The 27048-nt window shown below is 60.7% G+C and overlaps 2 protein-coding genes across 3 annotated transcripts in view; one reads left to right on the top strand and one right to left on the bottom strand.

Annotated features, from left to right (window-relative positions):
* SLC5A10 (solute carrier family 5 member 10) overlaps window positions 1-27048 on the top strand; it is a 62139-nt gene that overhangs the window by 11520 nt on the left and 23571 nt on the right. For both annotated transcript variants that reach the window (XM_086686169.1, XM_086686170.1), the window contains exons 7-9: window positions 80-160; window positions 1656-1861; window positions 5484-5619. In XM_086686169.1, the coding sequence (XP_086542295.1) occupies window positions 80-160; window positions 1656-1861; window positions 5484-5619 (423 nt within the window). The remainder of the gene's footprint in view (window positions 1-79; window positions 161-1655; window positions 1862-5483; window positions 5620-27048) is intronic.
* Window positions 1438-27048, bottom strand: part of SACK1G (scaffolding CK1 anchoring protein G) — a 28282-nt gene continuing 2671 nt past the window's right edge. The window contains exons 3-6 of the mRNA XM_025920449.2: window positions 15567-15734; window positions 8233-8357; window positions 6234-7491; window positions 1438-2443 (exon numbers count right to left, since the gene is read on the bottom strand). Of these exons, the coding sequence (XP_025776234.1) occupies window positions 2033-2443; window positions 6234-7491; window positions 8233-8357; window positions 15567-15734 (1962 nt within the window). The 3' untranslated portion in view covers window positions 1438-2032. The remainder of the gene's footprint in view (window positions 2444-6233; window positions 7492-8232; window positions 8358-15566; window positions 15735-27048) is intronic.

The raw sequence follows: 27048 nt of genomic DNA, 5'->3' as shown, positions 1-27048 counted from the left end.
CAGGCGACACGTGCGTGGAACCGCTGTCCCTCCTCCCTCGGGGCACAGCTTTCTCCAGCTCCCTTTTTTCTACCCACAGGGGGTTTGGCTGCTGTGATCTACACGGACGCCCTGCAAACGCTCATCATGGTGGTGGGGGCCGTCATCCTGACCGTCAAAGGTGAGGGGTAGCCCCCCGCAGCCAGCGCTTTTGGGGGTCCGCCCTGTTAGGATCCAGGTGCCAGCACCGGGTGGGGAGGAGGGGGTGGTGGACTCACAAGGTCGAGGCATGAGGCGGTCAGCCCGTCAGCCTCCCCTGGGTGACAGAGGCTGTGTGTTCTTTCCCACCTGTCGCCCAGCTGCCACTTGTCACCAGCTCCGGGCCGGCTCCGGTCTGGTGTGGAAGGGACTCAAGAATGCAGGGCCACTGCACCTGCCCTGGCTCAGGACTAGATGGTGACGTAGGGCCAAGGGCAGGTGTGCACACAATCAGGACTCCACGAACACTGCCAGGGCATTGATGGGCTCCAACTGTTTAAAATCATGTGCATAATCCCAAGAAGTGCTGCTACGGGTTGCTGGCCGATGGCAGGGGAGGAGAGAAGAGGGTTTAGACAGCTTGGTGATACTGGTCAGGGAACCCGGAGGAAGCTCAGAGGGCTCCCTCAATAAATAGGTAGTGAACTCCCCATCCTGGGAAGTATGCAATCAGAGCCAGGAGGATCCCACAGAGGGTGAACAGAGGCCTTTAAAGCCTCCTCCAGACTCAGACTGTAGGATCCTCTAGCCTGGTAATTTCCGATCTGTGTATAGTGTTTGTACGTTTGCTCTGAGTACCCGGCCCGGCCTGGGCTCCAGGCAGCAATGAGGCTGGGGGCCCAGAGTCCGGCAGCAGGCTTCCTGCTTGGGAAAGGCAGGGGAGAGGGGCTTGCAAGTAAGACTAGGGATTTTCCTGTATCCAGACTTTGTGTACCTGCTTGCTTTCCGACCAGGGGGGAGACCCCACTGCAGGAGAGGGACCCAGGCAGCCGGGCCCAGCCTGGACGGGAGGGGTGGTTACAGACACAGCAAAAGCCGCAGATGGGCCAGGGTTTGGCCACACAGGGCCCTGACTCTGAGGTAGACAGGAACAGTGAGGGAGTGAATGTGCTCTGGCCTCGAGAGGAAAGACTTCTGGCTCGAGCCCCGGCCGGTGGGCCATGTGGCTTTGGTCATGCCCTTGTCCCTTCTGGGACTTGTTTCTGTTCTCAGTGCTATGTGCCAGCCATCCTCAGCTCTGCCAAAATCACATCCTTTAGGAGCCCCAGGTCAGGACTTTAACACTTTTAGACTCCCCGGGAAGGTCCTCCAATGCCAAGAAAAAATACTTTTGCTTCCTTGATTCGACAGTCTGAAGCTTGGCAGAGAACCCCTGCCCGAGGCCAACAGGCGTCCAGGGGCCAAGAGGACACTGTGGTGTCCACGTGCAAAATGCTCATTTAATAGTATTATTTTTAAATACAAATAAAATAGTCATTTGAATTCCCCTGTTCTGGAAAACCCTCTACCCTCCACGCCTCTCCAGACACTGGGAAAGGTGGATGGGAAAAAGTCAAGTTTGGTGCATCGGGAAGTGGGGGCCCGGAGTCAGGGCCATCGGCCACCAGCCCGTCCCCGTCCCACCCCGACCCCTCCAGCCTTTGACCAGATCGGCGGCTTTGAGCAGCTGGCGGCAGCCTACGCCCAGGCCGTCCCATCCAGGACCATCGCAAACACGACCTGCCACCTGCCCCGTGCAGACGCCATGCACATGTTCCGAGACCCCCACACAGGGGACCTCCCGTGGACTGGGATGACCTTCGGTCTGACCATCATGGCCACCTGGTACTGGTGCACTGACCAGGTGAGTGTCGCTGTCGCCACCCGCCCTACCTTCCTGCCTTCCGGGGTGGGCTCTGGAGAGTCTGGGCGGCCATCTGCCGATCCCTGGCGCGGCCCCAGGAACACCTGCCCGGTGAGTCTGGGCTGGGGCACAGGCCATGGACTGCACGGCTCCAGGCCCAGGGACAGGGTGCTAGGGTTCCTTGTGGTGCCGGGGGGCCTGGGCCCTCTGTTTAGAATCAGATGAGGCCCACTGGCCGCTGCCCGTCCTGGCCTTCAGGTGCTTTGACTGGGACAGTTTGGAGTAGGGGATTCCAAAAGGACTTGGATGCTCTTCAGCGACCCTGCCATCGGCCTGGGGGCTGGCATTTCGGGCCCGCCTTGGAGTCCCGGGATCTGCCAGCGTGCGGGGCACGGGGCCAGCCTTGGCCTGCCAGGGGTACGTGCTTGTTACGGCTGGGCTCGCTTTCCTGGTAGAGCTCTGGGTGCCAGCGGCAGCCTCAGCGCGGTACCGCGGGGGTCCCGAGGTCCTCACGGGCCGCAGGAAGCCATCTTTATCCCTGGTCCCCGAGGCAGGGACTCTATAATGGGGGATCTGTTGGCCCTAGGAGAGAAAGAGCAGAGACAGTGAGGAGACCCCCCAAGGGCCAGGGGCAGGCGGCAGCCGGCTCACCTGGGTTTATGCCTCTTGGCCTTGCCACTCACCAGCGGGCGGTACTAGACAAGTTCGTCTCACTACTTTGTGCCTCAGTTTCCCCTCGTGTCACACAGCGATGGGTCCCGCCTTTCACGGTTACGGTAAGGCGAGTTCCTACCGTTCCTGCCCCAGCCTTCTCCACCCGTCCACTGCGGGTGGTGCAGTGCTGGTGACTGCAGGGGCTGGGTCTTCTTCTGGAGTCTGAATCTTGTCCTCCCTGGGCTGTGAACGCATCAGGTCACCTCCGCCAGCCACCTACCCCTCTGGGCAGAGGCGGGCAATGCCGGGAAGGCCGTGGGCAGTTCCAGGCAGCAAAAGGTCTTGTGCCAGCGAAGCCTCAGACACCCATCTTACCCAAGGACCCCACTGCGCGAGTGAGGCAGCAAGGCCCAAGGGCCGACCCGGCCAGCCACCATGGGATGAATGAGGAGAGCCCTCCCTGCAAGACATGCCCCTCCACCCCCCTCGGGCACCTCTCCTTTCCTTGCCACTCCGCGTGGGCCTGGCTGACACTGCCGTCTCTGGGCGGGACACAGGGCAGGAGATTTTCCCACGAAGGCCAAGTGAGTCAGCACGCTGCCTGGCCTCGAGGTCAGGGCTGAATGGGCCTTACTGCCTGGAGAGGAGGGTCACACAGGGAGGCCGAGGCCGAACACCGCTGACATTGGGGCTTCACGGCCCGGCTGCGGCCTCACTTCCCTGGCGTCCTCCCGCTCAGGCCTCGGACCAAAACCCCTCAATATAGGCACCCGCACCCCGGGTCCCGCTGGGTCTGCCTGGGGCACAACCAGGACTGGGACCAGAACCCCTGCAACATAGGTAGCTTTGCACCGGATCCCACGTGCCTGGTGCTACTCTGCTGTGACCCTCACCAGCAAGCAGGGGCTTTGCCTGACTCCACCCAGCCACTGGGCCAGGCCAGCCCCCCAGGATGCCCACTCTAGTCAGCACCAGAAGGCAGCTCTGTGTGCTGGGGCCACAGGGCTTTTCATGGTCTTTAGACTTTTCACTACCTCCTGGCTCATCCCCCACGTGTCACTGACACTCGAACTCAGAAACAAACTGACCCAATAAGACAGGAGGCGAAAGGCCCAATGGGCAGAGAGCTCTACGGAGCCCCTCTCTGACCTCAGTGTCCCTGTCTGAAACGCAGGGAGGCACTCGGGCCAGGGGGCCTCCTGGGGTCCTGCCTGCTGTGGCGATGCACCTTCTGTCACCTGCTGCTCCTGTCTCACGTGGAGTGTCCTTTTCAGGCGACAGCAGCAGCTACGTTAATCAGAACAGCGAGCGCCATTTTTCCCGGTGTGAGTGCGCGGCACCCGTAACCTGGTTTCACCCACGGGAAGGTTCTCTCGCCTTCACCTCACGGCCGAGACAGACAGACAACCAGGCCAGTTCAGGACTTTCCCAGAGTGGCGCCAGGGTCCAAAGGCCCCCGGGCCAGCACTGAGCCGTGGCTGACCCCGAGGCTGCACCCCAAGGGAAGCCTAAACTTGGGGAACTCGCGATCAGCCAGGCGTGAGCTGGGCCACCTGCATGGTGCCTCGCTCGGTCCTTGCAGCAACCCTGTGTTAGTAGCCCACTTTAGAGATGAAGGCACAGGGGATCAGGGAGGTTAAGTGGCCGAGCACGGGGAGTGGGTCACAGCTGCCGGCCCAGCCTGGGCTGAGAGGTCGCGGGGACGCAGCAGCCCGCTGACACTGCAGGCAAGGGCCCGGCCCTGCCGCTCGCCTCAGCCTCTCCAGCTGCAGAATGGGGTGACAGCAGCTGCCCCCCACCCCTGCCTCCCAGGGCTGCCCGCCACGAGCACAGAGGAGCGCAGCCCTGGGCTCTTGCACCCACAGGACATCAGAGAATTGCGTCGAACCCCCTCATCGTCCAGACAGGGAAACTGAGGCCCCAAGTGAGGCCACGACTTGTCCCAAGTCAGAGGTAGCCGGTGCCAAAGCAGGATTGAGGTCAGCTTGTCCTTCAACCTCAGGGTTGCCCCTCCAGACCCTGTAACGAATGCTCTATCACGTCTCAGAGGAAAATAAATGCTGGGAGCTCTCCGTTCAACCAGCATGTCTGGAAAATGGGTTAAAATCACACATTCTTACTTCTGAACTGCAGCTGGTGACTTAAACTGCAGAGCACCAAATGAAAAATACTTCGATTTAGAAGGTGTAGCTCGTACAACTCTGTGAACAAACACACTAAAACTGTGTATTAGTTTTGTACAGTTTATGTGGCTGAACTCTATGTGAATTATACTTCCGTAAAGCTGTTTATTTATTTATTATTACTTTTTTAATGTTTATTTATTTTTGAGACAGAGAGAGACAGAGCATGAACAGGGGAGAGTCAGAGAGAGGGAGACACAGAATCTGAAACAGGCTCCAGGCTCTGAGCTGTCAGCACAGAGCCTGATGCGGGGCTCGAACTCACGGACCGTGAGATCACGGCCTGAGCCAAAGTTGGACGCTTAACCAACTGAGCCACTCAGTAAAGCTGTGAAAGAAAGGAAGAAAGGAAAGAAAGAAAGAAGGAAGGAAGGAAGGAAGGAAGGAAGGAAGGAAGGAAGGAAGGAAGGAAGGAAGGAAAGAAAGAAAGAAAGAAAGAAAGAAAGAAAGAAAGAAAGAAAGAAAGAAAGAAAGAAAGAAAGAAAGAAAGAAAGAAAGACAGGGAAAGAAAGAAAGAAACTCATAATGTCAGAGCTGGGAGGGAGCTCAGATGCCATCGGTTCCAATTATCTGTCCCTCCTCCCATGCTGCAGATCTGCAAACTGAGGCCCAGTTAGGATTTGCCTGGGGCTACATGGGGAGCCACGCTCAGGCAGCTTCTAGCACCCCTCTGCTACTTGACCGCAAGCTTTCCCAAATCCCTGGGTTTAAAGCTCCAGGCCAGTGATACAGAACAGTGGCACCCCCGAGCGGGGCTGAGACTCACCCCCTCCTCGTGCCCCCAGGTCATCGTGCAGCGGTCGCTGTCCGCCCGGGACCTGAACCACGCCAAGGCGGGCTCCATCCTGGCCAGCTACCTCAAGATGCTGCCCATGGGCCTGATCATCATGCCAGGCATGATCAGCCGTGCGCTGTTTCCAGGTAGGACAGACACCGGGGGCTGGGCCGGGGCTGCAGGGGGTCCAGGGTTCTGGGTCCCTGACCTGCAGTGCTCACCGGGAGGAGAGGCAAAGGACGAATGTGAGGTGTTTCCTAGCCTAGGGGAGAGGGGAGGAGAGTGCTCCCCAGGGCCATAATCAAAGGGATTGACATGGAGGTGGCTTGGCATAAGGTCCAGACAAGGACCACTTACTGCCGTGTGACCTCAGGGCTAGAAAGAACCATCTCGGTGCGGTCAGCAAACAAGGGAGGGGGTCAACCGCTATGGCAGGGCAGAGTTGACTCGCTGTAACACCAGTGTCTGAGATCTCTGGGTATGTTAGGTGCGTTTCCTTTCGGCTCCCAGTGGCTGGCTTAGGTTGACTTTGTGGGGCACTGAGGCTGTGGGTGCCCAGCGTGGGTTGGGACCAGCCACGCGTGTGGCCCTGGGTGGTTGCCACCTACCCCCTCCCTCTGCTCATCAGTTTCCCCATCTGCACATAGCGTGCAAAGCTGTCCGATCTGGGGATGCGGCACCCCAGCAGGTGACCACACTGGGTGCTTGGGGCTGGGGGAGGGGCTCCCAGGACCCCTCACGTGCGGGGACCCCGACCCACCTGGGTCTCCTTGTCCGTGGAATGCGGAGCCTGCATCCTCCTTGGAGTACCCGCTTCTTCTCTCTCCCGACCTGGGGCCCACGGCGAGCCACCCAGGGGTCCACCAAAGGTCCCGCGGGTCATGTGGGGGGCACTCAGCTGTCGTCGGGGGAGCTGGGCTGGCCCGTTGGCTACCTGCTCCGAGTGGCGCCTCTGCAGAGGGGCTGAGCGCCCCCTCACCTCAAAGTACTCGTCCGACACAGAAGAGGAGGCCGCCGAGGGCCGCCGGGGGCCAGGGCCAAGGCCAGAGCTGCCTGAGAGGCTGTCCTGGTCACTGAGGGTCACATAGTCATCATCATCTTCCTCCTCTTCCCCATCTAGCCCATTGGGGATCACCGCTCCGTGGCCGTCGGGGTCATCCTGGGTCACAGACACCTGCCGCTGGAGTGGGGCATGGCCTGGGCCCGGTGTCCTGGGTGGCTCATGGTCTGTCCCATTCTGGGGCGTCTCCTCCCCTGGGGCCTCCAGGGCCCAGTCCACACCGTCGCCGCCGTGCTGGGCAAGCAGCTCTGCCACAGGGACTGTCCGGGGCTTGGGCACGGGGGGCTGTGGCTCAGGGTCCCCCTGGGGAAGGCCGTTCTTAGCGCTCTCAGCTGGGACCCTGTCCTCGGGGGCACCGGGCCCGGGGGTGGGGCCACAGTCCTGGCTTTGCCTCCACAGCTGGGTGCCAGCTTGGGAAGTGTCTCGGATCTTGATGCGGTTCATCTGGCTGGGCTGGGGGTTCCAGATGTTGGGGTCAATGATATTGATGTAGCCCAGGATGTCACTGCCGGGCTCCGGGTCCGGCTCCACCCACGTGGGCAGGTACTCGAACATGTTGGCCCGCTCCAGGTTGAGCAGCCCAGGGTGGATAGGCGGGGGCGCCTCGGCGAGGTCTCCCGGCCGCTCGGCCAGCGCCGCGCCCCGCAGCCCCGGGGGCTTCTTCCCCTCCTGCTTCTCAGAGGAGGTCTTGGCGATCTCGTCGGCACTCTTGGCCTTGACCAGCGCGTACTTGGGGTTGACGAGCTTCTTGGCTACCGTGCCCGAGGGCACCAGTGGTACCACGGAGGGCAGCACGATGGGCTCCGGCTCCGGCTCCTTCTCCATGGGGATGCCCTTGAGGCTGACACCGTGGGACATGAGGTACAGCTCCTGGAACTGCCGGTCAAACATCTCCACCACCTGGCCAGACAGCACGGAGATCACGTTGCGGTCTGTCCTCGCGGCCGACCACGTGAAGCTGCAACACAGGGGGAGGGGGCAGCCCGGTCAGGCACGTGGGGGCCTGCCCCCCTCCCTCCAGCCTGGGGCCCCCCCCACCGTGTACCCACAGGCCGGTGTTCATCAGACTGTGGCCACGGGGCCCTGGATGGAACCAAGAAGTGAGCAGGGGCAGGGAACGGCACAAGCCTCGGGCTCAGACCCGAGTCTGGGACAAGTCGCTTACACCAAGGCCGCTCCCACCTGTGTAAAACAGCACAGCGTGGGGCTCCTCTTGGGGGTTAGGGCCCCCCGGAAGGCCGCTCACAGAATGCCCGGAACATCCCTGCTGTCATCCCGTGCACGTGGCAGGTGCTATCACCCGTGACTTTGCTGCCAAGCCCAGCGTGGCTGTGGGCAGCCCCCGCCCTGTGCCCCCTGCTCGGTGGGGCTTGCAGAGCTGGGCCACAGCCATCCTCATCCTGGCCCATCCTCGAAGGCGGCCCTAGGAGTGACCGCCCTGTGCGCCTGGCCCACACCCATCTCTAGGCTGGTGACACCTTAGGCTGGAACAACAGTCTTAAAGACAAAAGCCCTCCCCAGCCCGTTTCCGGAGACAGGCGGGCAGCGTGAGGGCGTGCCCCAGCCCCGCTCACACCTCAGCAGTTTTGGGACCAGTGAACCGGAATAACCAGGGTGTCATAAGGCAGGATTAAGGGCAGAAACCATCTGGGAACCGGAGCCACCTCTGTCCCCAGCCCCCAGAAAGCTGGAGAGTCACCTGTAGGAGCCGCAGATGGCCCGGTCTCCATCCACGAACATGAACTTCTGGGCCAGGGCACCCTTGAACTTGGTGGCCGACCGCGTGAAGAACTCTGTTCCCCCGCTGCTCCGCACCCTGAGATTCTGTGTTGGGGGGACAGGAGGCACAATTACATGTGATCGGAGCACTGACCGCACTGGCGGGGTGTGCGGGGGAGAGGGGCTCAGATGGGGAAGGATGGAGCAGTGAGGCCTGGAGAAAGGGGGTGCTGCACGTGGGGACCACAGGGTCTAGACCAAGGTGGTGAGTGCAGCGATATGAAGGTAGAAAGTGGGGGGGGGGGTGACAGTGACAAAGGGCATGGGGCAGGGTGGTCTGGGTGTGACCCGAAGGCTGTCCACAGGGCAGCCCTGGGCAGGAGAAGACCTGCGTGGCCAGGCCAGCTTGGGAAAAGCCGGTGCAGGTGGCGGGAGGCTACTGCAGGGTCTTGAGCAGGAGGGGCGTGCAGACACAATTTAGAAAAGTCCCCTGGAGGCTGTGCAGCTGGGGATGGGGGGGCCTGCTCTCGGGGAACCTGGGGATTGCACTCGGGCAAGTCTGTGGCCTTCCCAGGGTGAGTGAACGGCCCTGTGGCTCCAAGCAAGCTAGAAGGGCCCCGAGAGACCACGGGAAGGGAAGTGAAGACCCAGAGGGAGCAGACCCGGGGCCACCACTGCCTCCCGTCAGAGCGAGGTCGCTCCTGCCTTTCTCTGGACTCTCTGACCACCTGAGGCCTCCCTGGTGCGCAGTCTGTGGGGCCCTGTGGCACTCTCTTTCCACCAGGAGAGTTGGGGCACAGCAGACCCCAGGAAGGGCAAAGCGAGTGCGGCTGAGGCCCAGGAGTGGAGGGGACAGTTGAGGGGACCCCAAAGTAGAGCCTCAGGATGGGAAGGACACTTGTGCTCATCTGGTGCAGGTAGTTCCCCAGAGTGTGTTAGAAACCCAGGCTCCCGGGTGCCCCCAGAGATGTGCCTCCGGAGGACCGGGGTCAGGCTAGGAATTTCATTGTTTTATCTATTTGAGAGACAGAGAGAGAGAGAGCACAAGTGGGGACGGGGCAGAGACAGGGAGAGAGAGAATCCCAAGCGGGCTCTGTACCACCAGTGCAGAGCTCGACACGGGACTCAAACTCATGAACCTCGAGATCACGCCCTGAGCCGAAGTCGGAGGCTTCACCGACTGAGCCACCCAGGCACCCCGGGAATTTCATTTTTAACACAAGCCCCAGTGAATCTGACACCTGTCCGGGGCAGGAACCCCCTTGACGGCATCCTGACCAGTCTGCCTACAGGTCGCTGTGACAGGAGTCACTCCCTCCAGGGGGCATCATACCTCTGTGGCTTCCCCGTCACCCTTGCCCACTCACTGGCCCCCGCTTACTAACTGCCCACTCGTTCCTCAACCCTGCCAAGCCCCCAGCCACACACACAGAAAGGACTGTGACCAGGACGCCCCGCTGGAGGTGAGGGAGGAGGCAGATGAGTTAGAGCCCCCAGTGTGGGGGGCCAGCGGAAAGCCTGCCATCGAAAGAGGGCGAGAGGATGAGTGGGGCAGGCAGGAAGAGGGTGCAGCATTCCAGACGTGGGAACACAAAGGCCTGGTAACAAAAGCAGCCTAAGACCCGAGAGGACATCGCGGGAGGAGGGTGGGTGATGGAGCCTGTAGAACAGGCTCAGCCAGATGCCCATGCAAGACCCCACACCTGCTTAAGGGCCTGGCTCAGCCCTGTGGGCAGTAGGGAGCCACGGAAGGATTCAGAGCAGGAGTGACCGGGTTGGAGCTGCCCCTCAAGAACAGTTCTGGCACCCAACGGTGGGGCAGGGTGGGGAGGGCGCATGAAGCAGTGAATGAGAAGCAGGAAGTGGAGGACAGGGAGGGACGGCCTGAGTCAGGGCAGGGGCAGTGGAGAGAAGGGAGCGGGAGCCTGCCCTCCGCTCGGGCCCCCGGCCCAAGGGCGCTCCTGTGTCTGCTCCCTCTGTGATAGGTCTCAGACCCCTCTCCGCTGGGCAGCCCGAGGGCAGTACCCAGAGCTTATGGGGCGGGCATGGATGTCCACCTGGCTATGGGCTGAATAATCGCTGGGTGTTGGGCCCAGCCCACTAGGCAGATAAGCCTTTACTCCCAGGGCCGGCTCCCCTGCCCCCCAGGCTGCCTGTCTGTACACAGCCAGCTCAGCAGGAAGCTGGCCATGACCCAGGACAATTAGTGCTCGTGACTTTGTACCCAACACGGAGCATGCTCAGGGACCAGAAGTTGTAACAAAGATCCTGGAGGCGCTTCGAGGCCTTTTCCAGTCACCTGCGCCCGACCACAGCCTGGTTCTGTGGCTTCTGTGGGCTCCCGGCCCAGAGCTCTGCATGCTGGGGCCACAGGCCTCTCCTCAGCCCGGAAGAACAGCCTCAATTCCCCCCTCACCGGTGTCTGCCCCCGCCCACCTCAAAGCGTGGCCCCGTGAAGGGCCCAGGAGGTCACCACCTACATCTCAGAGTGACTCAACTCCAGGAGAGAGGCAGCCTTGGCTGTGCCAGATTTGCTGTGGGACTCTAAGTGGGTCTCTGGCCCTCTCTGGGCCTTAGTTTCCCTGTCTGCATGCTGCATGGATGGCCTCGACTCTAAGGCCCATCCAATCCTGGAGCTGTTTGTTCCCGGGTGGGTCCCGCCCCATGGGGCCTGGCCCAGATGAGGTAACGTCTCAGGAGTCAGGGCTCGGGTGAGCGCAGGGAGAGGATCCCACAAAGCTGCATTGTCTCTGAGCCCCGGGGCACCCCAGCAGAGCACAGAGCAGGCAGGGTGGAGGGCACCCAGGCTGGCTCAAGAGGAGTGGCCGGGGCAAGCCCGTGGACCCTCTGGAACCTCAACTTGCTCGTGTGTCAAAGGGGCAGTGATGGGTCCCCGAGCGGACATCGGGGGGACGGCTGGGCAGTGTTTCATCCGCTCCAAGAGCAGCTCTTGCCCCAGCCACGTATGGGGCACGGTGTGGGGGACACTAGGCTGGGGCAAACCTGTAGTGCCCTGCCTGTATCCCCCACGGGGCCTCTTAAGCTCACAAAGATGCCACTTGACCCTGTACTGAGCTGGCCGTGGCCCACACGTGGGACAGTGGTAGGCCAAGGGGACCAGCCCAGTACCCCCCCCCCCCCCCGGAGCTCTGGTCAAACATGGCTCCAGTCCTGGCACCAAACGGATGCCAGCTGGGCCTCCCTACACCTCAGTTTTCTCACCTGTGAAATGGGCCTACCTGCTCTTATGCTTCAGGGCTGCCGCGAAGACTGAAGGAAGCCACGGTGCACGTGGCTGAGGGCCAGCAAGGTGCCCGGCACTCAGTGGGGGCTCCATAATTTGAGGTGCCAAAGTAGGATGTGACACCACATGCAGTGTGCCCGGGATACGATCCGTTCTGCTCAAGGCGCAAGAGGGGACTGACACAGAGGACCAGAAAATATCTAGAGTGTCATAGGTCAGGCCCAGAGAGGCCAGGACTGTCGGCCGTGTGTGACAGTCAGGTGGGCTCAGGGAGGGGGAGTGACCGACCCATGGTCTCCCAGTAGGTGGAGTCCAGCCCCCAGCTGGACCATAGTGGCTCTCTGCAGGGACCTGCTAACATCTCCTGGGCCCGAGGAGAAGTGGGGAGGCCCAGAGACACATCCTGACCAGGTCTGGCCGGTGACAGTGAGATCGGGCCAACCGTGCAGACTGCAGGGGACAGAGCACCCATGTCCCCATGCTGGGATGAACAGCAAGAAGCTGGGATGAACAGCACCCTCAGGGGTAGGGGATGGGGCAGGGCTGAGCCAGCCCAGCTCCAGGACCCTGATGTCTGAGGGGCCCCTGGCTCTTCCCCTACGGTGGGTTGCTCACTGCTGGTATTCCGGGCTAGGCGATTCCCTGTTGTGGGGACTGTCCTGTGCACGCTTAACAGTGTCCCTGGCTGCTACCCGCCAGGTTCCAATAGTACCCTCCCAGTCACAACCGTTAAAAAAGTCTCCAAACATTGCCAAATATCCCAAGCCAGGCAAACCCCGCTTGGTTGAGAAGCATTGCCCCACACCCCGAGTCCGTTACAGACCCAGGCCAGGATCAGAGACGGCAGGACGGGAGGGGAGGGGCACCAGAAGGGGGCCAAGGCTGGCCTGGCCAGCGTGGAACCCAAGCCACAGGCTGAATCCTGTATCCTCACCAAGTGCCTTCCCACGGCCACGGTGGCTGGAGTTTTCTTGTTCATCAGAAATAGGTCCGGCCTTAGCCCAAGTAGCTGCTGGTTTTTCCAGTTTGGCCGCACAGAGCCGACTAGCTTTTCAGATCAGTCAGGCATCTCACAGCTCTGGTCCTGTCTCAGCTGTGAGGCTGGAGGCCCAGCCTGGCTCCCCCTGCCTCTGGGGCATCCCTCAGCCCTCGGTCTCACCCCAAATGTGACTGGGTCACCTGGCGTGGCTCATTCCCACACTCCCTGCTTGAGAGTCAGGGGCCAGCTGAGCCAGCAGGCTGGGGTGCTTGGGGATGGCCGGGACCCTCACACCCGGGAAGGTGCTGGTGCATGTCTTTGCACTTGACCTCAAAAGCAAGAGAGGGGTTGGCCCACGCAATACACCGGCTGTTTGCAGAATGTGTTGTGTGAGCTCGAGGCTCAGGAGGCAGGAGGCTGGGGTGCAGGGTGGTGGGCTGCCTGGAGGTGAGGGCGTGAGGGCAGTCCCCAGCCAGAACACAGCTTGAAGGGGAAGGGAAAGGGAAAACGAGGCCCAGAAAGATTCAGTATCTCTGCCCAAGGTTACAGTGCAGGTGGCAGAGATGGGCGCAGGCCTGGCTCCTGGCGTTGCCCAGACTGGTGCCCGACACCCCCACAGTCACAAGGATGACCCCACCAGGGTCAGACCTGTATCCTGGGCCTGTAGGAGCTGAGGGCAGGTCGCTGCAGAGCTGGGCAGGGGTGGCGGGCAGCCGAGGGCGGGCCCAGGGATTACCGGCAAAGGAAGTGCTCCTGAGACAGGTCCGGGCCCAGCTGGCCCGCGGGCAGGGAGGTAGGCCGAGCAGGCAGGCCCTCGACAAGGTGACACTTGGCCAGGGCTGGGCGCACAGGAGCCTCTGGCCACCTGCCCAGGCTGTGGAGTGGGCGGGCTCAACAGCAAGAATGAGGAGGTCAGGGTCACACGTTCTTTCCCAGGAAGGTACCTGACCCTCCGTGGTGCCCAGCTCCTGGGCGCATCACTCTGCAGAGCCTGCTAACATTCCCCAGAGCAGGGAGGTGGTGAGCAGGGCAGAATGTGCCAAGGACCCCTGGGGTGAGCTGCCCCTCCCATGCTTCGGGCTATGGCCTCATTTCAAGCTCAAGTGTTGGGGGGTTGGCCTCACACACACCCTCCCCCGCCTGGGGCCTGGGGTTTATAATTTCTTGTTATTGCCAACAGCCGCGTAACTCCCCTTAGCGCACAGAGCGCTTTTACAGCCATTGTCTCCTCTCATTTCATCCTCAAACAACCCTATGAGACATCATTACGGCCACGAGGCACCGGAGGCTCAGACAGGTGGAGCCACGTGTCCAAGGCCCACGCTGGCTTGGCACAGTGAGCCGTGCAGCCTTCTGGGTCACGTTCTCAGCCCAGTCCTGCCTCCCCCCCACCTCCTGGGAGCTCCGAACGCTCCGAGCAGACTTGCATCTGAGCCTCTGCTGCTGAGGAAAGGCACTAGACAGGGGGCTGGGCCTCGGAGCGGCCAATCCTGGGTTCAGATCCCGCCTGGCATGGACAAGCTTCTTCATCCTGCCCCAGGAGCATGCAGGCGCTGAGCGATGGGATGGGCGTCAGGTGCGCACTGGGCACGCGGCAAGGGTGCAGTGGGGATGGGCCCGGAGGTTCTCTGATCTGCTGCCCACAGGGCAGAGGCTTCTGCGGTCACCTTTCAAAAGACGCCTCTTACACGCTCTGGACCTCTCCAGCATGAGCTGTCTGCCCTGGGAGTCGACACTCGGTGCTAATTACACGGCGGGCAGCGCGGTGGTGGGTGAGCGCGGGGCTTGGGGTCAGCCCGCCGGAGAGACCACATAAAAATGGCCCCACAGCCACAGACTCTCCGCCTGGAGAACTCACAGCCACTTGAAAGGCCTCAGCGGGGATGGGTGGGCACAACTGACAGATACTGACAAATTCCAGCCACAGGAGCCCAGCCCCTCACTGACCAGCCCGGCGTCGTCCCTTCTCCAGGGACTTTGCGCAGATCACAGGCCTGAAGCCCAGGGGATTCTGACCCGTCAGAAGCTGGGGCTCAGCCAGGGAGCTCCGGTGCTGGCCCCCACACCCCATATGTTTAACTTAACGGGCAGCAAGTTAAACACCTGCACAGGTGCCTCCATTTCCCCATCCGTAAAATGGGAACAACTGCCCTATCCCATCGGGTCATCATGCAGAGTAAATAAAATAACCATGTGAAGTGTCTAGGATGGGGCCGACCCAAGTGACATACTATGAAAGTGTCAGCTGTTGTCATGCGTACTGATCTGTACTCTCTGGGGAACGTGCTGCCCACAGTAGGTGCCAAATGACAGCTGGGTGGAAGGAGGGCTCCTCCTGCCCGCAAGCGAGGGATCAAGTGCAGGGTATCTGAGCGGAAGAGCCCAGCCCCCTGGCCCATCTGCCTCTCTTTGGGACCAGTGAAATCCTAGAGCCCAGAGACAGGAAGTGATGTGCTCAAGGACACCCAGCAAAGCAGTGTGAAGAACCCAGGTTCACCCCGATCCCTCCACCTCTGCTCCATGGTGACCTTCTCTAGAAAACCCTTTCTACTCTGCTCTCCCTCCTCAAGTTTATTTCAGCTCTGCAGCCATCAAGGAAGCCTTGCCTGACCTCAACCCGAGGAAGCTGCCTCTGTCAGAGCCAGATCCACCGGTGGGTGGGTGTCGCACAGAGAAAGATTCTGGCTTAAGCCCCCAAAAATAACTTCCTGGGAGTCAGAGCTCTCCAGATAGGATGTAAGAAGCTGCTGGAGACCAGGTGGTGAGCGCCCTGTCACTGGCAGTGTGCAAGCAAAGACAGGTAACCAGCGTGGCATGGGCTGCTTTGAAATAACATGTGATGTGGCACCTTGCGTGGGTTCCAGTGTCTGATCAACCCTTGATCAACATTTATCTTATCTCTGACTGTTGGGAGTAGTGTCCTGTCCCTCTGGGCATTCAGCCAGAGGTCAGGCGACCACTTGGCAGGAGGCTCTAGGATCACTGAACTCTCTGTGCCAGGCACAGGACTCCATCCCTAGAAGGCAGGTGCTCCAAGTGTTTGTTGACCAACTGAATGACCGCTTGGTCATTCATGACCAGCCAAGCTCACCTTGAGGTGCCCCAGGTGCATGCGGGCCCGCTCACACATGTGCAGGAAGTACTTGACATTGCTCTCGTCCACGATGATGTACACGGCCACCTTCCTCTTGAAGCCGGCCTCCAGAAGGTCCTTGAAGATGTCCACGTCAGTGAACATGTCCATGACCACGGCGATCACCTGCGAGCAGGAAGAGACCAGGGCTGTTGGGCAGCGCGGCGGTGGGGACAGGTGCCTCGGCAGGACACTCAGCCCTCCCACACCCACCACCCTGTCTGGGCGCCCCGCTCGCCCTGCCCCCCACGGCCTCGGGGCTGGAACTGGACTGTCTGGAGCAGCGGCAAATAGAGGAGAAGCACATTCAACGTGCCCGCTGTTTCCGTAACACGAGACTGCAGAGAACAAAGCCTGTGTATCCTGGCCGGTGAGGCAGGTGCAGGGAAGACAGAACACCTTGGAGTCGGGGTCTGCAGCCTGAGGTTTGGAGCGTGTCAGGGCCAGTCCCCAGAGCAGCCTTCCTTGTGGGTGTCAGGGCTCAGCACGGGGGCGCCCTGTTTTGGTCCCTTCCTGGGCTGCATTCCTGAGCCAGAACAGCAGCCCACACCATCGCCCTCCGCCTGCCACCCTGGGACGCCGAGATGAACCCGATGTATATCAACAGCCAGGAAGGCAGCATCCGGCACAGCTGTTCTTGAGGTCACCCGTGCAGCTCGGGGCTGCTGTGGACTTTGGCAGGCTTTCTGCTGCCACCTCTCCTACCTGGCTGGACAGAGTCCAAACCAGCACGTGTGACATCTGTCCTCACAATGGCTGACCTCAAGCCTCCTGGACCGGGCTCAGGGTGAGACCCCAAGACGTCAGAGTGCCTCTACCCCAAGCCCTAGCCCGACGTGGGCAGTGACATGCTCCAGGCCGGACAGGCAGGGGCACTGGCCGGAGTCAAAGCACAAAGAAGGAAGAAGCAACAGGGAAAGGACAGGGTGGTTGGGATGAGCTCCCCTGCGTGGTCAGCAGACGCTCGGGCCTGGTGGGGCTCGGTGACCATCTTTGGCCTTCTCTCTCGTCCCCCGTCCGTCCCTGTCCCAGCAGGCACTAAGGGGGAGCCCATGAGAATCAGGGCCTGATGCTGACAACCAACACAGACATGTAGCCCCTCTAATCCTTCAAGGCTGGCACCACTGCCCTGTCCAGGGTCTGAGAACCTTCTGGAAAAGCCTTACACAGAGAGGCCAGGGACTCAGCCATACAATGAACTGGGAACAGTCAGGCTAGACCCTACCCAGGCCCGCTAGGGAGCCAAGTACACCCCCACCCCCACCATGAGAGTGGCCTGCCCGGCTCCCCTCACTGGGATCCGCAGGCACAGGGTGAAGGAGAGGCAGCCTGGGACCTGCTGGGGAGGAGTCTGCACACTCCGGTGAGCTCACCCAGCTGGTCCCTGCAGGCCCATTTGGGCTCCTCCCTGCCCTGCCCTGCCCCGGACTCGATCTGTGTGACCCTGAGCAAGACGCCTAGCTTCTCTGGGCCCAGCTTTCTCTTTGGCACAACGGGTGCAGTGGAGCTGTGGGACCAGCCAGGGCGCCACGGTGGCTGAGGCCCAGGATTCACTCCGTTCTCTGGGGGACAGCCGCTCGCTGGCTCTGAGTCTCTGAGGGGCTGTTTCGGGTCGGGCAGAGGGAGTTTGTACGGACTACGCAGGGGCTGTAGGGTAAGCAGGGAGGAGCCAGTCGAGGCAGACGTTGGTTCCAGTTGAGAAGGCGCTTTCTGACCCGAAGTTAGGCAAAGGGTATTGATAGAGAGTGAGTTCCCCGTCCCAGGCGATGTTTAAGGAAAGGCCAGAGGTTGCTTGGCGAGGAGGTGGATGAGAGGGCAGATGAGACACGAGGGCAGCCGGGTGGGCTCCCAACAGCCTTGGATTTCACCGGTGGAGCGTGATGAGACCCTGAGGTGGCTGGGGTGGTGGCAGGGACTTCCTCGCCTGGGATCCCACAGCCCTAGAGCCAGCCCTGGGATCCCCTTGGATAAAGCCGCCCCTGGAAAGGGCGGAGCCAACCCAGTTCTCCTCCGAGGCAGCCATCACCCCTCGTTTCCTTGTCTCCCCCACCAGATCGGTCAGGCCCGGTTCCAGGCCCTGCCTGCTGTGGCAGATGGGGACCTGCCCTGGGCCTGGGCTGGGGGACATGCCCCAGCAGGACCCACTCCACGTGTGTCCTTCCCCAGTCGCCCTCTAGCAGGTAGGGCACTTGATCCAGGGATCATCTGCTGTTGGGCTGGACCTGTTGGGGCCAGCCCCCCATGGTGCATCCCTTCCACAGGGTCCCCGGGCTGAGCGCCAGCTCTCCCCAAACACGGGGTTCAGTGCCAGGGGGCGGTCAAAGGAGGGCTTGTAACAGGTGCCAGCTGACGCCGGGAGGAGGGAGGGGTGCTTGGTGCCCCCTAGGCACTGGGATGATGCTGGGGGAGGGGGCTTGGTGCTCCCCACGGAGGCCCCCACAGCTTGTCCAGTCAGAACCAGAGGCTTCCTGGGGGCCCTTGACTTCTGCATGCTGATCCCCATTCTGTGCATGGAAGAGCAGAGGCCAGAGACTCGAGACCAGAACCCGGGTCTCTCGCCCCACCCAGCATGCCTTCTGCTTAAGAAAGTGAGAGCGGTCCCAGGCCCTCGCGCCGTGGGATGGTATAATGAGCCCCAATAACGGCTACCTCGTTCAATTCTCAAACATGCTGTGAGGCAGTGGTTGTTACTCCCGTTTTACAGATGAGGAAACTGAGGCACGGAGGGATTCACTCCCTTGCCTGATTATCTGTTTGGGTGGCTCAGCCTGCCCATAACACGGTGACCTCATCAAGGGCAGAGCTCCCCGTTCAGATCCCTCGTGGAGGGAGCCTGGCTTAAGGCGGGCCTCAGGGAGCTTCTGTCAACAGAGAATGTGACCAAGTGGCTTGGGCCGCAGCAATGAGGGAAGCCAGGGACAAGCCACAGCTCCTCCCGGGCCCCGGGTTTCCGTATCTGCCACATGGGGGTGTCGGCCTGGCTCACTGCTGTGGTCTATCCAGCCCACAGTGTGGCTGGAGCGCAAAGCTGCTGGCCCCACCCAGAGGGCAACACCAGCCACCTCCTGCAGTCCCAGCTGAGACACGTTCTGCAGAGGTCCTGGGCAAGGCCAGGGCCAAAGCTGGGGAGAAGATGGAGGGGGAGGCTGGAAGCTGGAGGTGACCCTGTGCCCTGCCCAGGTGCCCTGCCTGGCTTGTCTGGGCCAGCTGGAGCATCTCACCACTGCCCTGCCTCCCTCTGCACCAGCGGCACGGGACTCCCCGCCTCCCTGGGTCGACACCCAGCCTGCAACTCCTGACACCCCCAGAGCTGTTTCTCAGATTCCCTGTGGCCACAGGAACCACTCTTGGAGCAGAAGTGTGCTCACGGGACCGGTGGGTGGAGTAGGTCTGTGGAAGCGCCGGGAGACGAAGGGCAGGAGTGAGACGGCTAGGGGGTTCTGCACGCAACTGGAAAACCCGGAAAACTGCGGACCGTGGGCCCAGGCTCCGCAGCAGCATCTCTCCCCAGGGGCCCCTGACCCAGCTGACCCCTCCCTAAAACCCTGGGCCTGGAGCCACACACACTATTCTCCTTGCTGGGCCACCTTCCTTTTCTCTTCCACACGGACGACTCCTATCCATGGTCAAACCCCAACTTAAATACCGCTCCCAGCTCCTCTCTGCCATTTGAACGCGAATCGCTTGTGCACTTCTGGAAGTGCCACAGCAACCTGCTGAGTGGCAACCTATCTTCTGAAGGCCTGGACTCTGAGACCCAAGTCAGCGGTTCCCAGAGCTCCCTGTAACACCTGCCCCGCCCTCCTCGGCCACGGAGATGCGTGGAGAAGGCTCAGAGAGAGCCAGCCGTGGTCTGTCCCTTCAAAGTGCTCAGAGCAGACAGAGGAGACAGAAGCAGCCCACCCACCCTGGAGCCCAGAGGCAGTCACAGCAAGGGTGCACAAGGACCCCAAGTCCCTCGCTGGGTCTTGGGAAATATAGGCGGGTCTGTCAATTTAAGGCAGAGGGTGGCGGCATGGGAAGACGCATGGCCTTGGGCAAGAACCTTAGTGTCCTGGTGGGGGGTGGTGTGTGTGTGTGTGTGTGTGTGTGTATGTGTGTGTGTGTGTGTGTGTGTGAATTAATGCGGGAACGGGGCAAGCTCAGAGCCTCCGCTGTCACTTTCCTGCCTCCTTGGCACACAAACCTGAGTCCTGACCCACCAGACCCACAGCGCACTCCGGGGTGGACAGGCCAGGCATCACCACTCGCCATCCCCACCTCCCTCCGAGCCAGCTGGAAGGCTGGTGCATGGCGGCAGCTCGCGGGAACAACACAGAGAATGCTGCAGACTGTTCTAAAGTTTGGAACGACGACTCTCTACACCCTGGGTTTGACTTCCACTTCAAGCCACGGCAGAGGAACAGAGCCCACACTGACCCTCCCGCCTTAACAATAAACAACAACACGACAAAAACCAGGCACAATCTGTGAAACCGTGGCCAACAGGACTGCAGCAAGCACAGTGACCCTTGAGAGAAGGGACATGAATGAGGTCAGCCCCAGGACCACCTCAGCTACCTCTGGGATGCAGCAGAGCGGAGGGGGAGACCCTGGTGGGGTCCGGCAGTCTCCAGTAGTTGAGGAGACAAGTCATGCCCGGAGCACGGCAGCTAGAATTTTCAGGATGGAGTACTGGAGGAGAGGGGCCTGCAGAGAGTGAACACCAGACGCTACAGGGCCTCCCCTCGAGCCCTCAGCTGGTGGCCAAGTATCACATGCACAGAGGAAACCATGCAGGTTGGGACAAAACTGCTAGAAAAGAGCAGCTGGGACAGTCACCAGTGCTCACACAGGACCAGGAATCTTTTACGTCCCCACCTCAGCTAGACCACACACCCCTCTAAAACTCAGGGCCTGCAGGAGAGTCCTCAGGAGGATAGTACGTGAGCAGTGGGCAAATAAGGCCTAGACCAGAGGCCAACTAACTTTTTCTGTAAAGGCCACATGGTAAATACTTCAGGCTTTGCAGGCCATATGGCTCTGACCCACTCAATTCTGCTATTACAGCATGAAAACAAACACAGATGGCACACTACCAAATGTACGCATCTGTGTTTCATTATTTACAAGCAGGCAGCAGGCCAGGGGTGGTCCTTAGTCCAACTCCTACCCTGGATTAAGTCTTCTCTAGTCCCACTTAATTAAGCGTAAAAAACACCAAACCAAGGGTGACTGGGTGGCTCCGTCGGTAGAGCATCCGACTCTTGATTTCAGCTCAGGTCCTGATCCCAGGGTTGTGGGATCAAGTCTGGCATCAAGCTCCATGGTGAGCGTGGAGCCTGCTTAAGATTCTCTTTCTCTCTCCCTCTGCCCCTCTCCCCTGCTCCCCTCCACCAACTGAATCTCAAGATGTAAAACGATTCAACATTTAAGATGAAAAATACACCGGATGAGATTAATAACAGATTAGACACCATAGAAGAAAAGATGAATGACCTTGAAGACACACAATAGGAACTATCCCAAATGACACATGGTAAGGAACTGAACAACCAGGATCGGCTCAGAGCATCAGCAGACTGGGAGTCCACCTAGAAGGTCCAGGAGGCATGTTACTGGAGTCTCAAAAGTGCTGAGGTGGAGAGGGGTGGGGAGGATAGAAGAATGTTTGAAAAATAGTGTCTATGGCATTTCAACATTTGATGAAAACTTACATCCAGAGTCGGGGAAGCTCAGTGAATTCCAGGCAGAAAAGACGTGAAGAAAACCTCACCGAGGCACATCATAATCACATCACTTAAAGTCCATGATGAAGAGAAAATGTGTAAAGCAGGCAGCAGGGGAAAAGACCAATACATGGTGAGGAACAAAGAAATGGAGGCTTCTCCACAGAATCATCGCAAGCCAGGGAACACCGGAGCAACATCTCTAAGGCACTAAATGCAAAAAACTCTTAACCTAGAATTCTCTACCCGGTGAAAAGAGCTTTCAAAACCAAAATTTTGAGACCCTTCAGACATACAAAGACTGGGAGGATTCATCTCTGGCAGACCTCCCCTGTAGTTATCACCACCCCCTTGTACACATGGAGGGGTTAAGGCTCCCTGTTGGAGCCACAGGCTCCTCCTCCCTCACTGGCAGGGCAATTACTTTGCTACCCCCCCCCACACACATACCCCACCCCCTGCACCTGCACCCCACCCCTCCCTTGGTGGTAGCAGGATTAAGGCGACACTGTCTGAAATGCCTAGAAGGTTCTCCAGGCATTGAGGAGGACACCTGGAAGCCGCTGGCCCCACTGTGAGGGACTCTCCCCCTGACTTCTGGCATTCTCCAAACCAGTTTGCCCATCCTCTGGCTCCAAAGGCCTGTCGCCGAGGGCACAGCCTGGTCCTGCGGCCTGGCAGGGGAGTCTGTGTATGTAATAACATGTGCTGACCCAAGCCAGGGTCGGGATAACCAGGCCAGGTTTCTGACACTCATACAGGCGTCCCTTTTCCAGGGACTAAGTGGGGGCAGTGATGACCATTCCAATTGTCCAGAGAGAGGAGTCCCCATCCCAGAGCGACGCAGTCAGCTGGTGGCAGAGACCTCCTGTTTAGGGCTCTTCCCCTGGTGGGGGATCCTGTGTACATTCTAGCTGTGACTCCACCCACCGCCCCCCAGAGCCCACTCTGGGTTCTGAAACAAACTCCTGACCATCAGCACTGCGCTGGGGCATTTGCCACTCCTTCCCTGGGTGGCCCGTAGCCCAGCACTTCCATTCTCCAAGCCTTGGTTTCTCTTCTCAATAACACGGGGCGGGGGGGGGGGGGGGGGGGGATGGAATGGATAACCCGAGGTCTCTCCCCTCTGACATTCATCAGCCCTGGTACCTTCCCCACCCTCTGGATTATTAAAACAGAAGCCTCATTAAGGCCAATTAAAGGAGGCTGGGGCCTCCTGAGTGCCAAATGACTGCAGCGGACGGGGTCGAGGCACATACTATACTGGTCACACCCAGAGCCCTCTGTCCAGGGGCCCGGCCCAGCCCCATCCAGCCGCGTGGGCCCTGCCCTGAGTCTCCAGCCCTCCCCAGATAGACATCGGCCTCCTCACCAAGGCTCAGGAATGCTGCAGAGAAAAGGGCAGAGCATGGGGGAGGGCCAGGTGACCAGGGCTGCGCCCTGTGGATAAGACAGGCCCCTCCCCCTTCCCATTGGCCCCAAGGGGCCCCAGAGTCCCGCAGTCACAAAGTCCAGCCAACCAGACCACCACGCGGTCATCAGCGCGTGGCACAAGCTGAGGATCTTCAAACTGGAAAATCTCGGACTCGTAAATTCAAAAGCCTGTAAAATCTCAGCTTCTCTGGGATCCAAGGGTGACAGATGCTGAGGTGTCCTTGAGCATCCTAATCCGCCAGGAAGACTGGCCTGGAAAGGACTTCCTTGCCTGAGGCCTCCGGGCCACCTGATGCCCACTCCCCGCTACTGGACTCCACCAAGCCCCTGCTTGAACTCCTCCAGGACGAGGAGCTCACCACTTCTCAACCCAGACTATTCCCTGAGAGAGGCTGTCAGGCGAGAGGGAAGGAGGAAGACCCAGGAGAACTGGTATTTATGACATGCCAGCTCCATGCCAGACATTACACTGAGAGCCTGACATAACCTCTTTTCCCATTTGAGTCCCAGCATGCTTTGAGACAGGTGCTGTCAGAGGGGCAAAGCAACTATCTTGGGACAGCATGGCGAGACAGCAGCAGAGGCCTGGGTGTGGGTCTGAGTGGTATGCAAGCCCATCTGCCCCCCCACCCCCCCCCCGTGGCGTTTACCCTGGGAAGATCCCTAAGCCTGGAGATCATTCGGGAGCCACGAAGGAGGCTAGAGCAGCCCATGCAGACCAGCGCCTGCCAGGACGCAGGGCGTGGTCCCAGTGTGGAGGGGCGGCCCTGCCCCGCACCAAGCATCTCGGATCACTCAATAGCTTGTGGGTGGCTCACTGTTACTGCCGCAAGACACGTGGCCAGTCCCCATTTTGCAGATGAAGAAACAGAGGCTCACGGTCACATAGCAAGGGGGTGGCCGAGCTGGAGAGGAGAGCCGGGGGGCCCGTGAGAGGACCGGCCCCTCTCTGCTGGCCCAGGGCGAGGACGGCTGGCCTCAAGGTGAGCCTGCCGAGCCGGGGGACCGGGGCTCTGTGGAGCCCCACGCAGGCCCTGGCCCGCTCTGAGCGCCCTGACCTCAGCGTCCTCCTCTGCGACGCGAATAACGTCGGCAGGGGTCGTGGGAGGGAGCGCCGCCCCTGCCCCAGTGCTCCAAGAGGCTGGCCGGTGCCCTCCTTCCTGGCAGGGCTCCTCCTGGCTCTCCTCAAACTCTCAATTAAGATGCAAACGTCGGGTAGGAGGCCTTGGGAGACACGGAGCTGACACCTGGAACGATGTTATCAGATATTCCCCACCTGGCAGGTGAGGGCCCTGGGCCTGGGCTGGGAATTGCTGGAGCAGGCAGGAGACAACTCCCCGGATTCGTGGCGCGAGCCTGGGCCAGCCGTGCTCCTTCTGGGCTCCGGCGGGTGCCCGCGAACAGCTGACCGGGCCGTCCCTGGGGCCTCTGGACGCACCGAGGCTGTCGGGCCCTCCCTCCTGCTCCAAAGGGACCTGCCGTGGCCTCAGCTGCCGGTAGCCCTGGTCTCCCCAGTCCTGTGTTGGTCATCCTTGTGCCCCGACCCCCATCCCCGCTGGGGAGAGCACCATGTCTGGGAGCCTGCCGGGGACAAGGAGCCTCGTGAAAGTGCTTTTACTGTCCTGAGTCAAGCTGGGGGCCAGCAGCAAGGCGCCAAAGCTCCCATCAGAGGCAGGGCTCAGAGACATCGGCCGTGATGCATTTTCTCCCGGGGAAAAGAGGCTCAGAGCCCACAGACCCGGGTGCTGGGTCCAGCTCCTCCCGCTGTTAGCTCTGTGAGCAAGATACCTGCCCTCTCTGAGCTCCACCAAGCCTCAGTTTCCTCATCCGCACTGAGGAGACAACACCTACTTTATGGAGTTGCCGGGAGGATTACAATGGGGGTAAAGTGCCCGCTCAGCACCTGGCATAGAGCTGGCACTTAATAAACGCCTCATTAAGCTGCTTTTATTCTCCTGGAGCCAAGCCGTGAGCCAAGACTTCGGCGTGTGAAGGCAGGGGGTTGACAGAAAAGACGTGGGGTTAATCAGGCATCGTGAGGCTGCCGTCTCCTCCTGCTGTGTAGCCCTAGGCAAGCAACTTAACTTCTCTGGGTCTCCGGTCCCAAGCCCTGGCCTGGCAGGCACGAGAAGTGGGTTCTAGTCCGACCTTCGAAACTCATTCTCCCTCGGGCTCCATCCGTCTTCTCACCTGTCCGTGATTCCCCCCTGCCCCTGGGATCTTCCCTGGGCTGTCTGGGTCTGGTGAAGCGATCCTTCGGGGGGGGGACCCATGTCATGGAGGGGGGCACTCCCTCCTCAGCCCCCTCCCGGACCCAGCCCAGCCTCACCCCTCTCTCCGAGGCTGCAACAGAGAGAGACTGGGGCTCATCCCTCCTGGGCATGATACTACAGGCCTGGCCTCTGGTATGCAGTTGGAACCCCAAAGCAGGTTTTTCCCCAGGGAAATCACTGGTCCCCAGGGGCCGGGGGGGAGCGGCAGGCAGATGGCCTTCCATCTCAGAGACTTGGAGCCCAATGGGGCTAGAAGACGGCTCAGAGCACAGGCTGCCTGCTCAGGGCCACACAGCCGGTAGAGTTAGACCCAAGACCCTCCGGTCTCTCGTCCCAGAGAAGTCCAGAATCGCAGGGCAACAGGGTGTCAGAGCTGAAGGGACCCCTGACAATCTTCAGTGTTAGCCATTTTACAGATGAAATGACTGAGGCTCGTCTAGGGTCACACAGTGGCGGAGGCAGAGCAGGGACCCGATCCCAGCACTCTTGGCTTCTGGTACCAGTTCCGTTCTAGTCTTTGGGGAAAGAGGGGGGGGTTCAGAAGTCTTGACGGAGACACAGCCGCTCCCTGACGGCCAAGCCGGGGCGGGTTGAGCGTGTGCTGTGTCACTTCCCTGCCCCAGGGTCTGCCCGCCGTGAGGAGGTGGCGGGCCGGGCCGCCCTGAGTCAGCACCAGCCGCCCCGGCCCAGGTGCCCCGGCGGGCAGGGGGCGGGCAGTGTTCGGGCCCAGCGGCTGGACGGCGGGCTCCCCGTCCCAGGCCTGGGGAGGGGGAGTGTTCTCCGTACATTGCTGCTGGGGGGGCGAGGAGAGGATGCGGGGGCGCAGGGGAAGAGGTGATTCATGGGGAGAGATAAGGCAGGGAGAGGCCCCCGTGGCGGCGGGCGGGCCAGGCAAAGCACCTCGTCAGCCCCCGTCAGCATCCGTCAGCGGCACAGCCCAGCGCTGGGGCCTGGGAAGCAGCCGGGGCAGGGCCGATGGGAGGATCGCAGGCAGCTTGGCTGAGCCGCCCCTCCCTGCCCGGCCTGTCGCTGTGCTCTGTCAGGCCAGGATGGGCAGGGGACCCGTCCTAGAGTCTGAGGACAACACAGGCCTGGTCCCCACCCCTCCACGCAAGAACTAGCTAGGTGACGCTGGCAGGGACTCAGCTGTCAGGCCTCAGTTTCTACATCTGAAAAATGGGCAGATAACACTACCTGAAATTATAAAGTGCCTCGCACTCAGAAAACAGTGGCTGTTATTATTGCCCGCCCACCCACACACCATGCTGGCCACGGGCCCCCTGGATGGAGTTGACAGGGAAGCGGCCAGGATGGAAAGCAGGGGCGTGGCTCACCCTGGTGCCGCGGGGTGTGAACAAATCCCTGTCCTCCGTGCCTCAGTGCTCTCATCTGACAGATGAGCCTCTACTGCCTCAGACCCTCCTCCTGGGTCTGGGAGGCTCCCTGCCGGCTGACAGCATGGGGCAGTCTCAGCAGGGGGGCCCCATTCTGAGGGGAACAGGGGGCAACGCCAGCCGATCAGGGGGCCGCACCAACTGCAGTTACCACACAGACTGGGGTTCAAACCCGAGACAGACGTCCCCCCCGGCCACGTCCTCTTAAGCGACACCAGGAACCTGGTGCGGCCTTTGTGGGGAGCAAACAAAGTTTCGGGGGCCCATGGAACTGCATGGGGTGGCTGAGGCTTAGCCCCGGACACAGACACGTGGGGAGGGTGCACCGGTGCCCAGCCTGGCCCCAGGCGCCCCTATCTGGCCCCCATCACTGGGCCAGGCCATCAGTCCTTCTGTCTGGGGGAGATTAGACTGGCCGGCTGTTCCCATGCCAAGCAGAGATCTGGTGTCTGCCTCCTTCCTCCTCCTGGTGGGGAGGCGAGGAGCAGAGGAGGGGGAACCCTGGCACAGCAGGTCAAGCCCCACCCAGGGCCTCCGTTCTCCCAGTTTTAAAAAAGGGGTCATGGGATCCCAACAGGCCCTCCCAGGGGACTGGGTTGCAGGCCCTCGGGTCAGGCACCGCGTCAGCAGC

The sequence above is a fragment of the Puma concolor genome, chromosome E1 (genome assembly GCF_028749965.1).
Source record: "Puma concolor isolate L17-30 chromosome E1, mPumCon1.1.hap2, whole genome shotgun sequence".
NCBI lineage: Eukaryota > Metazoa > Chordata > Mammalia > Carnivora > Felidae > Puma > Puma concolor.
Note: the sequence above shows the minus strand (reverse complement) of the source record. Positions and strands in the feature narration are given on the sequence as shown.